Below are 15,385 nucleotides of genomic sequence, written 5' to 3' on the forward strand. Positions count from 1 at the left end.
AGGGACGGTAGGCACTTTGGGGCGCTTACGCACGCCCCTTACAGACCTCTTAAGAATCAGGTGAGGTCAACAGTAGACAGTCTAAGGTTAAAATTATGGGGGTTTGGGGATGAAACCACAGAGTCAGGTAGTACATTCCAGGCATTGACCCCTCTGTTGCTGAAGTCATATTTTCTGCAATCGAGTTTGGATCGGTTTATGTTAAGTTTGTATCTATTATGAGGTTGTGTATTGTTGCGGTTGAAGCTGAAGTAGTCATTGACAGGTAGGACATTGTGGCAGATAATTTTGTGTACTATGCTCAGGTCAGACTGAAGGCGGCGTAGTTCTAACTTGTCTAAGCCTGAAATTTCAAGCCTGGTGGTATAAGGTATTCTGTTGTGAGCAGAGAAGTGGAGGACTCTTCTCGTGAAATATCTCTGGACTCTCTCAATTGTATTGATAACTGATAAGCAGTGCGGGTTCCAGACAGATGAGCTGTATTTGAGAATAGGTCTAGTGAAGGTTTTATATGTCCTAGTTTGTAATGCAGTATTACCGGAGAAGAAGCTTCGCAAGATTAGGTTAACAATTCTTAATGCCTTTTTGGTAATGCTATTACAGTGAGCTCTGGCACTTAGATCATTAGAAATGAGTATTCCAAGGTCCTTGACAGAGTGAGAGTCATCCACGAGGTTGTATCTACCCAGTTTGTATTTGGTATTCTGATTTTTTTTGCTGATGTGTAAGACAGAGCATATTCACAGAATTTACAAAATAAAGCAATAATACCTAGTATAAAGAAATCATCTGGAAAAACAGCAAATGGCAAATGAAAACAAGTAAAAAGAATGCAATTGTGAAAACTCCATTGCTCTGAAAGAGAATCAGCTTAACTTTTCTTCTACTCGGAATCTGAGCATGCATTTCTCTGGTGAGCGGTAGCAGAGTAGCTGGGCAACGGGATGGGATTGACTCCCAAATCAAAGCCTGGGCTAATGAATACAACTGCCCAGTTTAGTCATGAAGGCAAAGAGTTGCCTCAAAATCCTTCCTTTAGCATAGCATAAGCCTAGATCACTTTGGAAGATGAGAAGAAAGAGCTGCAAACCACTCAATCTTGATTGGAAAGGAATTCTTCTCCCCTGCACTATTATTTTCATATACTGTATATGAAATAGGCACATAACTGGGGTGCCCCTCATAAATTGGAATTACAGCAGGGTTGCTAAGTCCTTTTAATTAAGAAAAGTAGACCCTTTTGATAAATTAGTATCCATTTGTTTAAATAATGGTAGCCCCTTAGAAAAGTGATGCTTTGTAAAAATGCTGACCAGATTTGAATAAATGTGTCCTTCATTATAGAATTTTTCACCCAAAACAATTTACGGTACTAGCAATGAAATAAAATCTTTGTTTCTTTTCCTAAATTTTTATGCTGTTGCAGTTAGTAAGTCTTAAAATTATGAATGATGAACCATCACTGGGATTCATTATTAAGAATTGCTTCATTTCCTCCCCAGTTTCTACAAAAACTTGTTCTACTTACACAATTTGTGAGATCCAAACTGCTTAATGCTTATTTTTAAAAATTAGATCTCTGCCTATATAGCTCTGGATAATTTTCCTCAATAAATCAATGAACAAGTATGCTGATTCTGTCTCATTTGTTAATTGGGTTCTCTTTATCTAGTTTTAGGAGAATAAATTGTATTTTAGGTTTATGTAGAAATGTTGAAAATTCAAATGGGCTCACAAAATTTTAAGCATCGCAGCATCTACAACATCTGCTGCTATACCTACTACTTTACGGTCCCTATTTCATTTCATTTATCCCCTGTAGATGCTGTTACTTTTGTTTTAGAAGTGAGGAACTAAGATGAGAAAGAATGCCTCATTTCTGTTGTAAAATAAATCATGCTGTGCCGATTGGTAACACAGATATAGGTTCATGTATAACTCCATTTAATGCACAGTTTGCATTAAATCTTTATCCTTGGTTTTGAATAAAATCGTAGTTAACAGTAATAGTACAGATAATCATCAACATAGCAGCAATTGGGACTGGAATTTTTGTTGCTAAGTGATTTGGCCGTAAAGCATGACCACATCACTTAGCAAGGCGGATCCCTACAGTTCTGATTGCCATTGTTAACGGAATTCCAAAGATGCTGGGCAAGGCAACTTCCTGCCAGCTTCCCAGAATGAAAGGAAGCTTGCAAGAAGTTGCAAGTCTTTATGCTTGCATAAAGGTAGGTAAGTGGCTGTTGCTGGGTGGGGGGGGAGGGAGCAAAGGAGATGCATGGGGGTTCTACGGTTGGAGCGGGGAGAGTGCATGAGAGGCAGACCTGTTGCAGGGAGGAACTATGAAGAGTCAGTGAGGATCCATAAGAGGCACCATGAGATACCAGGGGGGTTATCACCAACTCCCATGGTATCTCTCTTGTAAACACTCCTCACCCTCACCTCTGTCAGAGTTCCAAGTAACACCCCCAACAAATGTTCCTAAGTTCCTAAAAGTTCCATTTTATTGGAGATGTCATATTGGCACATCTGGGAAAACCTGAATCTGAAAGCTTCCAGGTTTTCCCCACCCAAATGAAAGTCCAAGTCCCTACCCAGCACCCAATGTGCATCACATGACCCAATCAGGCACCCTCCCAACTGGAGATGCTTCCCAGTCACACCCCTCCAGGTGCAGGGCAAGATGTCCTTGACTCTCTGAGAAAGGAATGTTATTTAGACTACATATTTCCCATACTCCATATAATCCCCCCTCCCATTTTCCCACAGCATAAATTGTGGCAGGCCTGAAGGCCCAAAGCAAAAGATGGCTTCCAGGCCTGACAACCTCACTCTCACAAAAGGGGGTATGTGAGAGGCCTACATGAGTTGGGGAGGGTGTGAAGGCAGGAATAGTTGTTGACCAACCAGTTATCGGTCGACTACTTGTAGTGTATCTAATTTGGACACCATGTGTTCTAGAAACAAGAAAGAAATGGAAAGAAGAAGACAAATTATAGTGTTATTTTTTATTGTCAGATTGTGGGTAGACAAATTGTTCTGATACCTGAATTAAATCCCTTCTAGTATAGTGAGGGGTGAACTATGTTTTGAGTCAAAAATGTTCTGGTGAAAGTATATGAAATGGCTGCTTTTAACCAGGTCTGCCCACCAGATTCCTTGGGTGTCCATAGCTTCCAGCGCACATGATGGGTGAAAATGAGGAGTTTTGTAACCATATGTATACATACATGTCAGGGTACAGGTGGGGGAAAAAATAGACTGTATTTATCCAACTTGACATGTACTATAAATACAATTAGACAAGATTAAAGGAATACCGTTCTCATTTTAGCAACGTCTTGCAACCTTGTACTGATATGGTAGCTTAATAAGTTGTGTTGAAAGATACAGAATAGAATCAATGCATGCCATGCGAATTGAGACATTCAGAAATTGAGTAGCCAAATTATGATTGCTTCTGTTGTCAGGTCAGGTTCTGATTTCAGTGGCATTTTTGTGCTTGCATGTACCTTCACAGCTACTTTGAAGTAGCTGAGCATACACATACATGTGCAGACACCCAAAGAGAGTTGTAGAAAAAAGTTGTGACTGATTCAAGCTGCATTGTAGGACATCTCTTTCAAAAAATATGCATAGCCCCGGAATATAGTATATAAAAAACATGGAAATTGGAGGTTTCTTCTCAAAACTTTCCTGTGTTCATATGCATAATTCTCCTAAATTTATTTATTTTTTTGTTTTCTTGCTGTTACTGGCTTTTGCCAAAGGAAGGTGGTATGCAAGGATTTTACCGTGGACTTATGCCAACAATAGTGGGAATGGCTCCATATGCTGGTGAGTTGAACATGATTGTTTTTTGCTGAACCTCTATGTTTAATTTTGATTTGAAAACTGTTTTCTTTGTTTCCTTTAAAATAATATATATATATATATTTTGCACATGACCAATTAAAGGAAGGAACTGCTAGAAATGAAATTTGGTCATAGAGCATGATGATTTACCTTTCTGTTGTCTTTTCCAATATTTTTACATTTGTTGGACGTGCTCTCAATTCAGGCAGTTCCATAAATTGAAAGTCATCTACTAAAACGTTTTCTACTATTGACACTATTCACAGATGTTTGTATTTTTAAAAATAAAAATGACATTTAAAATAACTACATGCTTATCTTAGATTTTTAGCAATATTCTTAACACATTACTTATCCTTACTGAAAACAGTAGTTTCTGCAGCATCTGTGATGTTGTCATAATGGTGATAGCAGTGACACTGTAGTGTCATCATTACAGTTGCCTCCATTATATACTTATGTCCCAATATTTGCATAAATAAGTAAATCACAGCATTTATGTGATAAAGTTGTGACACGTGTTATTTGCTTTTTGAGATCCATGATTCTAGATATTTATAGGGCTAATCTCTTTATCTGCCTCAATAATGCTATTCTGATATATGGTGTTGATCTTTGGTCAAAAATTATTTAATCTTAAATATGATTTCTCAATATTTCCTTGTCTCCTTTCTCTCTCTACTAATGGGGAAGATCCAAAGATAGACTGAATCTAAAAGATAGACTGAAAACTGTTGGCTGGGAATTATATCATTCTCTTCTCTTCTCTTCTTTTCTTAAAGGACGTCATACTCCTTTTTTTTAATGCATGTGCACACAATCTTCAGAATTCGCAAAATACAATGTAGTTTTCTTGGTATATGGCTTGGGTTGTTCTTAGCTGCATTTTTTTGTCACTTGCAGTAGAAGTCACAACCCAGATTTAATAAACAAAATGTTAATTTTCAATTAAGTTCTACCTCTGAATATGTTTTAATTAGTTTCAATGTTGAAATTCTGGTTTGGGATTGCACTTCAACCCCCCTGTTATGATTGAGGGATGTATATATGTTCTTTCTTTCAATTTTGCTAATAATCTACACTAAATCCCAGAGGTTTAGCTCAGCACTAAATTGTTAATGCTTTCAGCATTTCTGTAAGCATCTTAAGTCCTCTTGGTTTACTGTTGCTTAGACTATTCTGTTTCTTTGGTTTTAATCATAAATGCTATTTCAAATTGTTTTTTTTTTTTTAAATCATTTTTATTGTAGCCATGTTTAGTACTTTAGTACTTTTGATGTAGATCAAAAGTTCCTTTATTGTAAGAACTTAATGTCCAAGATAATGGTAAAGACAAGGACAATATTATATAAAGAAAGGAGCCTTTTTAAAAAGATTCTTTTCAAAGGGAATTGTTCTGATAACTCCACAGTGCATTCATTTGTGAGGATTGTTATGTCTTTCTGGCATTCTGTAACATTCAAGTAATTTTATTATCCATATACAGAATATATCAGGTGTATATCAAGACTACCAGCTGTAAGTGATCAATAAAAATGAATTTTGAAAAATGGAGACAATGTCATGGCATATTTGATGATCAAACTAAAATGTAGGACTTAAAATTAATCGATATATAAGGGAACAGAGCTTGGCACATCCACTACTGTTAGTAGATTTAAAAGAGGTCATTCTTTGGCTGAATTGTGCCTATAACATCTATGCAGTTTTGTTATTGAGGTAATGTTTCCATTAAAGATAAATTTTTTCCTTTCAGGTTTCTCATTTTTTACCTTTGGTACCTTAAAGAGTGTGGGACTTGCTCAAGCGCCTACCCTGCTCGGGAGGCCTTGCTTAGATAATCCTGATGTCTTAGTTTTGAAAACTCATGTAAATTTGCTGTGTGGTGGCATAGCTGGAGCCATAGCACAAACAATATCGTAAGTTATTCTAGTATTTTACTGCACTTAATGAAGAAATGTTAGGAGAGCTTGCATTAGGAATCTTATTTCCTTCAACCTTTAGAAATTATGAAATATAACATAATTTAACTTTCTGTCTGCAAAGAAAGCTCACACTAGCAGAACTCGACGGCAAGACCAATTTTCAGTTTCTGTCTTCAATATCCTCAGGAGAAGAGCTTGTTCTGTCCTGGAGGCCATTTCTCTAAAATCAGTTGAAGGGATAAGTTTGCTTACGGGTAACAAAGCCCCCAATCTGCTGTTTTCCTTGTCAGTTTGTGTGTAGATAAACTATTACTCCAGATGTAGTTTGAAAAATTGTAGCCTTAATACAGCTACAATGCAGGATAGGGTTGCATTTGTCAAACTAGTAAATTGGTAGAGAACACTTGAATGCCACCAGAATGCCAATGGTTACATATTTATCTTAATTATAATTTAACATGGTTTGGTTTACATAAAAGTACTAGAGGAAGATATATATAGGGCATATTGTGCCAACTCAGTTATACCTTGGCTCTTCTCTGCTAAAGCTGGCATGGCTACTTCTCATTTTGTAAGACAACACACAAATAAATTTAAAAATGAAATTTATAAGTGGCTCTGACCACCTCCTATTGAGGCACATGATTGAAGAGAAATAGAAATAGGTTAGAATTAAACATTTAAGAAAAAAGATCACACATAGCTGGAAACAAGTTACTTCTCTTTCATACAGCTTTAGCATGTAACCTTCATTTTTTCTTGGTTTTCAAATTTAGACAGTTCAATTTGCACTTAGTAGCTGGACTAAATGTTTATAATTCTTTCAAATATCTAAGTTTAGTCTTCTGCTTATATCGTGAAAAAACATGTCTTTATAACTGTTATTGAAATCAAAGCAAAGGAAATGCTAGATTGTGATCTTTTGGGGTTTACTTCAAACAATTCATAAAATTTTGGGGGTTAATGGCATCCATCCAGAATTAATATTACTACTATATCATTCTTACATAATAGCTAACTTTTATAAAAAATATTTGGGCTGTTATATAAAATTTCTTAAGGATTAAAGTTTTTTATTTTCTTTACTATTTTAATTTTTTTTTTAAAAAAATTGAAAACATGTGATATGAAAATATGTGATACTGCCTGAAGAAATTATTCCTGGCAATTCAAGTACCGAGCCTGGTACCTGATTTTCCAATGTTAAACCTCATGTACCCTGTTTCCCTGAAAATAAGACCTCCCTGGATAATAAGCCCAATCGGACTTTTGAACGCATGCACTAAAATAAACCCTCCCCCTAAAATAAGCCCTCCCTGAAAATATTGCAACACAGAAGCAGCCATGAGGTGACCACGCTTGCTGCCTCCTGCACCTCAAAAATAATAAGACCTCCCTAAAAATAAGGCCAAGCGCTTATTTCGGGGGCCAAAAGAAAATAAGACCCTGTCTTATTTTTGGGAAAACACGGTATTCTGAAACTGCCACAAAATAGAACGTGTCAAAGCATATGATTTATTTTGAATACAGTGAACATATCCTTTTCTAAAATCTTACACTAAAAGCCTTAGCATTTCCATTTTATGGCTTATCCTAATTCATTTGTTTTTCAATTGCAGTTTGGTGTTCTGTCCATTATGATAGCCACTTTAGCACTGCTTTTGGTAGAAATGTGAGATATATGTTTAATAAAAATAAAATAATTGGGAGTGCTTTCATTTTTCTCATAAAGCATCTATGTTCTTTAGATAGTTATATTCTTAATGTGCAGAAAGATACAGTCCCATATATTTCAGCATGGCTATAAAAAAAAGTAAAAACAAGTGTTGGATAGTAGGCTTTGGCATAGAATTTCTGTTGCTAGCCACAAAAGATAATTACAATACAATAAAATACAATAGCAGAGTTGGAAGGGACCTTGGAGGTCTTCTAGTCCAACCCCTTGCCTAGGCAGGAAACCCTATACCGTTTCAGACAAATGGCTATCCAACATTTTCTTAAAGACTTGCAGTGTTGGGGCATTCACAACTTCTGGAGGCAAGCTGTTCCACTGATTAATTGTTCTAACTGTCAGGAAATTTCTCCTCAGTCTTAAGTTGCTTTTCTCCTTGATTAGTTTCCACCCATTGCTTCTTGTTCTACCCTCAGGTGCTTTGGAGAATAGTTTGACTCCCTCTTCTTTGTGGCAACCCCTGAGATATTGGAAGACTGCTATCATGTCTCCCCTAGTCCTTCTTTTCATTAAACTAGACATACCCAGTTCCTGCAACCGTTCTTCATATGTTTTAGTCTCTAGTCCCCTACTTCTGGCAAAGTCAGCTCCTAATTTGACCCAATATAAGGCAGCTTTGTATTTTCCACATGTTCCTTGTGTAAATGTCTTTTAATTGTTATTTTGAAGTACAAATAGTTGCATTGTTATATTTGTAACTGCAATGAAAGAAAATGCTTTTTCACTTCCCCAGATACCCTCTAGATGTCACTCGTAGACGAATGCAGTTGGGAGCCATACTTCCCGATTCTGAAAAATGTTGGTAGGTTTCATCTCTTGGACTAAACATATGCCTGAAGTAAAATCTACCCACTGTATCATATTGGCTCTAAAACATTAAGAATGTCTACTGGTTCTTTGGTTCATGTGTATTATATATCTTTATAGTAAAGTTATATTAAGCTTCAAAGTAAGAGGAATGCATTTATGTTAAAATCTGTGTCTAATAGGTCAGCTTCCTTCTTTTAGTTGTTACTTTTGAAGTACAGGTAGAGAATTTAATCTGACAGAAGTTGCAATATTAAGCTGGCACTGGCATCAGACATCTTTGGAGGGAAGTTAGATTGGGAATGTTGAGATTGTGTGGTGTCTACACTCATAACGTGGCTGTCACAGTAACATTGTGGGAGGAAACCCATAAATGGAACATACAGCTAGAAGGATTTAAATTATTTAAAAGAAATAGGCCAAATAAAAAAGGAGGTGGAGTTGTACTATATATAAGAAATAACTACATCTCTACAGAAATAGAGCACAACAATGATGAAAACTATCTTGAATGGATTTGGGTCAATATTAAAGGTTGGTGGGGAAACGACATTGCCATAGGTCTATACTACGGGCCACCCAACCAAGCAGAGGAAGTAGATGAACTTTTTGCTAGTCAGCTAACTAAGGTATGTAGGAAGCACACCACAATAGTAATGGGAGATTTTAACTACCCTGACATCAACTGAGAAACAAATTCTGCACCAAGTGGAAGATCCAACAGGTTCCTAACGAACCTAGCAGACAACTTTGTTTTCCCAAAAGTAGAGAAGGGAACAAGGGGATCGGCCATATTAAACTTAATTCTCACTAACAGAGAGGAAATGAGAGAAGGTGTTGAAGCCATAGGAACCCTGGGGGCAAGTGACTATGCAATATTGGAATTCAACATTATGCAAACACAAGTAGTAGAACAAAGTCAAACTAGAGTCTTGGACTTTAAGAGAGCTAATTTCAATAAACTTAGAGAGAGCTTGGGAAGAATTCTATGGATGAGAATCCTCAAGGGGAAAACAACTCAAGAAGCTTGGGAAAGTTTGAAAAATGAGATTACAAAAGCCCAGTCTAGCACAATACCAATAAAGAAGAAAAATAACAGCTCCCAAAAGAAACCAGCATGGCTGCATAAAGAACTCTCTGACAAATTGCAAGACAAAAAATATAAGTATAAAAAGTGGAAAGGGGGGGACATAACTAAGGCAGAATATCAGCAAATAGCTTGAGCCTGTAAAGATGAAGTAAGGCTCACAATGAAGAAAGGCTTGCCACAAAAATAAAAAATAACAAAAAAGCTTCTTCCAACATGTTGAAAACAAGAAAAAAGTTAAGGAAACAATTGGTCCATTGCTGGGAGAAAGTGGCAAGAAGGTGACAAGCAACAGGGAGAAAGCAGAATTATTTAACTCATTTTTTGCATTTGTCTTTACACAAAGGGATAAAACAGTCCAACCAATCAAAAACAGCACCACAAAAATCAGATTAGGAACACAAATTGAAATAGGGAAGAAAATGGTAAGTGAGCACCTGTCTACTCTAGACGAGTTCAAATCACCAGGATCGGGTGGATTATACCCCAGGGTTCTGAAGGAACTGGTAGACGAGATCTCAGAACCACTGAACTATAACTTTCAGAGATCCTGGAATATCGGGGAACTGCCAGAGGACTGGAAAAGAGCTGATGTGGTTCCCATCTTCAAAAAAGGAAAAAAATAGATCCAGGAAACTATAGACTGACCTCAATACCAGGAAAGATTCTGGAAAAGATAATCAAGCAATGAATTAGCGAACACCTAGAAGTAAACAAAGTAATAGCCAAAAGCCAACATGGGTTTGTCAAAAACAGATCATGCCAGACTAATCTTATTGCATTCTTTGACAAAGTGACAAAATTAGTGGACCAGAGGAATGCCGTCGATATAGTTTACTTGGACTTCAGTAAGGCATTTGATAAGATAGACCATAACCTACTACTAGATAAAGTAGTACTCTTCAACATCTTCATCAATGATTTGGATGAGGGAATAAATGGGGAACTCATCAAATTTGCAGATGACACCAAGCTGGCAGGAATAGCCAACACTCCAGAAGACAGGCTTTTAAGATACAGCAGGATCTTGACAAACTTGAACATTGGGCACTATCTAATAAAATGAAATTCAACGGTGAAAAGAATAAGGTTCTACATTTAGGCAACAAAAACGGAATGCACAGGTACAGTATAGGTGGTACCTTGCTCAATAGTAGCGAGAGAGGGATCTTGGAGTCCTAGTGGACAACCATTTAAATATGAGCCAGCAGTGTGCAGCAGCTGCCAAAAAAGCCAACATAGTTCTAGGCTACATAAACAGAGGGATAGAATCAAGATCACGTGAAGTGTTAATATCACTTTATAATGCCTTGGTAAGGCCAAAGTTGGAATACTGCATTCAGTTTTGGTTGCCACGATGTAGAAATGATGTGGAGACTCTAGAAAGAAGAAGAGCAACAAAGATGATTAGGGGACTGGAGGCTAAAACATATGAAGAATGGTTGCAGGAATTGGGTATGTCTAGTTTAATGAAAAGAAGGACTAGGGGAGACATGATAGCAGTGTTCCAATATCTCAGGGGTTGCCACAAAGAAGAGGGAGTCAAACTATTCTCCAAGGCACCTGAGGGTAGAACAAGAAGCAATGGGTGGAAACTAATCAAGGAGAGAAGCAACTTAAAACAGGAGAAATTTCCTGACAGTTAGAACAATGAATCAGTGGAACAACTTGCCTCCAGAAGTTCTGAATGCCCCAACACTGGAAGTTTTTAAGAAGATGTTGGATAGCCATTTGTCTGAAATGGTATAGGGTTTCCTGCCTAGGCAGGGGGTTGGACTAGAAGACCTCCAAGGTTCCTTCCAACTCTGCTATTGTATTGTATTGTCAACCACAATACTCCTTCTGTCAGAAGTTGAATGGCAGCTCCTTCTCCCCAAAATCTATGTTGACCCTATGGGTCTCTTGTGCGCCTAAAAGCATGGATGCAAATAAATATGAGCTCAAAGCAGAAACAGACAGATGCTGTGCTTTGCAGCAAGCCAGGTTCTTTAAAAAAAAGGGGGGGGGAATCAAGAAAAAACAGCTGAGGTTGTGAGCATTCTTACTCATCGACAGGTTGTTTTTTATTTTATTTGTTTGTGACACATGTACAAGATAACAAGTATAGGTATGAACATAAACATGAACAAAGGAAGCAAAAACATAAATGGAGACAGTAAGACAGAGACGTAGGCATGCAGTTGTGCTTATGCACGCCCCCTTTACGGACCTCTTAAGAATGGGATGAGGTTCACAGTAGACAGTTTGAGATTGAAGCTGTGAGGGTTTGAGGCTGTAACAACGGAGTCAGGTAGAGCATTCCAGGCATTGACCACTCTGTTGCTGAAGTCTTATTTTCCGCAATCAAGTTTGGAGTGCTTTATCGATTGTTTGCCTGTGTATTATTGTGGTTGAAACTGAAGAAGTTTTATCTTTATCCCTGATAAAGGGATATTATTTCAGTATGTGATGTCAGCAAACCACACGGCATATTAATTACTGGGCAGCTCTAATTTCACATTTTATGTAGAGTTAAAATTTAGCTGTTCCATGGACAGCCTAATTGTAGGCTAATTGCCTCAAATGATTAATTTTATTAGGAGAAGAATGTTTTAATGGTCAGTGATAACATAATCTCATTTGAACAAGTAATAAAATAGTAAAAACAATGAGAACATAAACTTAACATGCATGCAAAACTTTAAATAATTAATAACAGTGGAATTAATGGGAATAGTTATGGAAATGTGCAATTTATTCCAAGCTATCATTTGAGGGAAGATTGATATAAAATATTTTATGGATGGTATATCATTCTGTCAGTAATTAACAAGATAGACAAATTGGAAATTAACATGTTGTTAATTTTATTTAAACATATTATTTAAACAAATACGAGCAAATATAAATAAATATAAGCAATAATGGTCAATGTTTCAATAAAAGGTGCAGTATTTAAATAATGATTAGTGGCTAACAATGGAAAGGAAGTGAAAAATGAGCTACCGAAAACCACTCCTTTAAGATTTTTTAAAATATGCCATTTAATTTGTTTTGGTATTTCAGCTTTTTGTAATACTATTTTTGTAATCAGCTTGAAACATATAAAGTGACATTCTATTTAAAATAAAGTTTCATCTAAAAATAAATAACAAAAGCAGAACCGCAAAAAACAAATAGGGCAAAATAGTCTATTTTTCCCAAGCTCTGCAGGCAAGGAAACAAAACATTTGAAGGAGTTAAATCCTTCTAGTCAGACATCTATAAAATGTACCCTAAAATCAATAGAAACAACACAGTGTAAAAGAAATTGAGCCATTAGTTCACTAGCATCTATGCCACATGGAGAAAGCTAAACTATAAGCACATTTTCTTGAAATTCTTTTCCAAAGTTGCAACAGATAAGATTCCAAAATATGGCATTTATTCTACATTTTGGCACCATGTTAATTTAAATGTCTTGCCTCAAGACTGTACATCTCTTGGAAGTCTACCTACTATAATTTACAATTAGAATTGCAACAGACTGCAGTCTTTCACCTTAAAAATGTTCCTACTCACATCAGTGAGCTTGTGTAGAAGATTTTCTTGTGAACTGAGCTTCATATTCATTTGTGTGGAATTTGGATTTTCAGATGAAAGTATCAAAATTTTTGATATCAAGTTGTATTTTCTTTATATGTAAATAAACCTCTTGCAAAATCATTAAGTCTCGTTAGCAATAACTTAGCATGACTTCGGTATAATAAAATTGTTTCTGCCCTCTATCTGAATAAAAGTAGGGGGACCTTTATATTTTCCCATTAGGTACTACTTTTTAAAATGTTGATGAAGTAAAATGTTGGAAAATCTCTTGTTTTACAAAGACTTACTCTGTTTTCTTTCCAGTACAATGATCAAAACATTGAAATATGTTTATGGAAACCATGGAGTACGAAGAGGATTGTACCGTGGATTATCATTGAATTACATCCGTTGTATTCCTTCTCAAGCTGTTGCCTTCACCACTTATGAATTTATGAGGCAGTTTTTACACCTCAATTAAAGACTGAACCCCCCCCCCCAGTTTATAATGTATTGAAGCTTCAGAATATATTTGAGAAATCACTAGTATTTAAAGTGCTTTCTTTAATATATGAAAACACAGCAAAAAATTGAAGGAGCGCAACAAAACTTGGCAGAGTTTACTATGTATATATTTTGCAAGGATGGATATACAGTTTACTTAACTGAAATCGATGTGGTTCCAAATCATTGTATGTTTGTGTCCAACTTTAAGAATTTGATCACTTTTTTTAAAGGTAGGAAAATTTGTTTTAGATGTCCGTATGCCTTAGCTAAAATATAAGTTGTAGGCACACTTCAAATTACATTCCATGTAATTGAATTGAAAATTCTTATTTGCTAATGTGGTTAGGGATGATGTAGCATTTAATGCTGTAGAAACTCAACTCAGAGTCTGCTTTTGAGAGGCCATTCACCGTAAGTTTACTTTCAGATTTTTGTAATAATTAGAAAATGGCTCATACTTTATGATACCCTGTTCCTTAACTAGAATCAAAAGTGGTGCTTAGTTTCTTATATAATTTACTTTAGCCATGTTAACTATTGGATGTTTTTCCTCTGAATCATGCTGTATTATAAATAGCTTTTGAACTTCTCTCAAAGTTGGAGTAGGTGGGTAATTGGGTGGGTTTATAACACAAACACACAAACTTTCAAACATATAGCATTCTGAAATTCAGTGCAGTCCTTTTGTTATAATTTGATAATGCTCTCAATCCATTTTTAGTTTGTCTCTACATTTGAAAAAAAAACCAATACAAAAAGAATTAAATGACCCTAAAACGAATATTGTACACGTCTTCTCAGCCTAAAGTATTTAACCTTCCATGTTTTATAAATGAAGTTATTAAACTCAATTTAAAAGGAAAATTGTTTGACTTCCCGAAGCTACTGTATGGCTTTCATTACAGAGTTAAATTGAAATTAAAAAATAAAGATAAGCAGAAGACACTGCTCCCTGTGCTGTGAGCATGTGGGATAATGCTGAATTTTTTTGCATTAGATAAAATACTTATGTAAATAAATTAGGGTATAGGTCTTTTGGGGTCTTTAGTTTGGCCAGATAAAGTATGTGAATTGCACATGGATCAAGACGCACATCCATCTACAAGAGAGAAGATAATTAAAACAAAAATAATGCTAAAATCTACTGTCCTAAAACAGTTTTCAAGCAGGAATTACAATTCATCTTCTTTGCAGCCTGTTTTCAGTATCTGCATAGATACAGCTTGTAAGTAGATAGCGTATTCTGTTACCCTTGAGTGATTTATGTGTGACTTTAAAACTTCTGATTGGGGCTACGTTGTTATTAAATCTTCCTCCTCCCTTTTTAAATGAGCTTGCCACAAGAATGAAACTCCAGCATTTCAATCACCGGTCTTTTCAAATTATACTGTGATGATGAATTGCAAGTTGACAGCCCACATCTGGATGATGTTATTTCATTTTCAGGGGAACTTGCTTCTATTAGTAATCAATCCTACCCTTTTTGCCTGGATGATGTCAGGGATAAATTGTTTTCCTGAAGTAGCCTTCATCACTCTTCATTCCTCCAATTTTATTTTCCTTTTGCCCATAGTGAATTGAGAATGTCTTTTAAGGATTTATTTGATCCATGGACTTTTATATAAGTAGAAATCTGATGATCACCCTTAAAATTATAAAATTACATCCTTCTCAAAATTTTAATATAAAGCAATTTTATTTATTTATTGTAAATAGTATATATTGATTATGAACTGAAAATGGCTATGTTACCAAAAAGTAGCTGTGAACTGGGTATTGCTCATGGCCTGTACCTACCATATAATCTTAAATTCTGTGGTTTGACTTGAATGATAATTGAAGGCATATACCTTTAAATATGTAATTTGATATATTTCTGGGCAGAAACATGTACTATTTTTTTTAATAAAATGACTTGAATAACAA

The 15,385-nt window shown here is 35.9% G+C and overlaps 1 protein-coding gene across 2 annotated transcripts in view; it reads left to right on the top strand.

Annotated features, from left to right (window-relative positions):
* Nucleotides 1-15,385, top strand: part of SLC25A16 (solute carrier family 25 member 16) — a 30,418-nt gene extending 15,033 nt beyond the window's left edge. For both annotated transcript variants that reach the window (XM_081953967.1, XM_081953966.1), the window contains exons 6-9: nucleotides 3,774-3,840; nucleotides 5,615-5,777; nucleotides 8,249-8,317; nucleotides 13,277-15,385. In XM_081953967.1, coding sequence (XP_081810093.1) covers nucleotides 3,774-3,840; nucleotides 5,615-5,777; nucleotides 8,249-8,317; nucleotides 13,277-13,433 — 456 coding nt within the window. In that variant the 3' untranslated portion in view covers nucleotides 13,434-15,385. The remainder of the gene's footprint in view (nucleotides 1-3,773; nucleotides 3,841-5,614; nucleotides 5,778-8,248; nucleotides 8,318-13,276) is intronic.

This window comes from Natrix helvetica (genome assembly GCF_964273705.1).
Source record: "Natrix helvetica genome assembly, chromosome: 5".
Lineage (NCBI taxonomy): Eukaryota > Metazoa > Chordata > Lepidosauria > Squamata > Natricidae > Natrix > Natrix helvetica.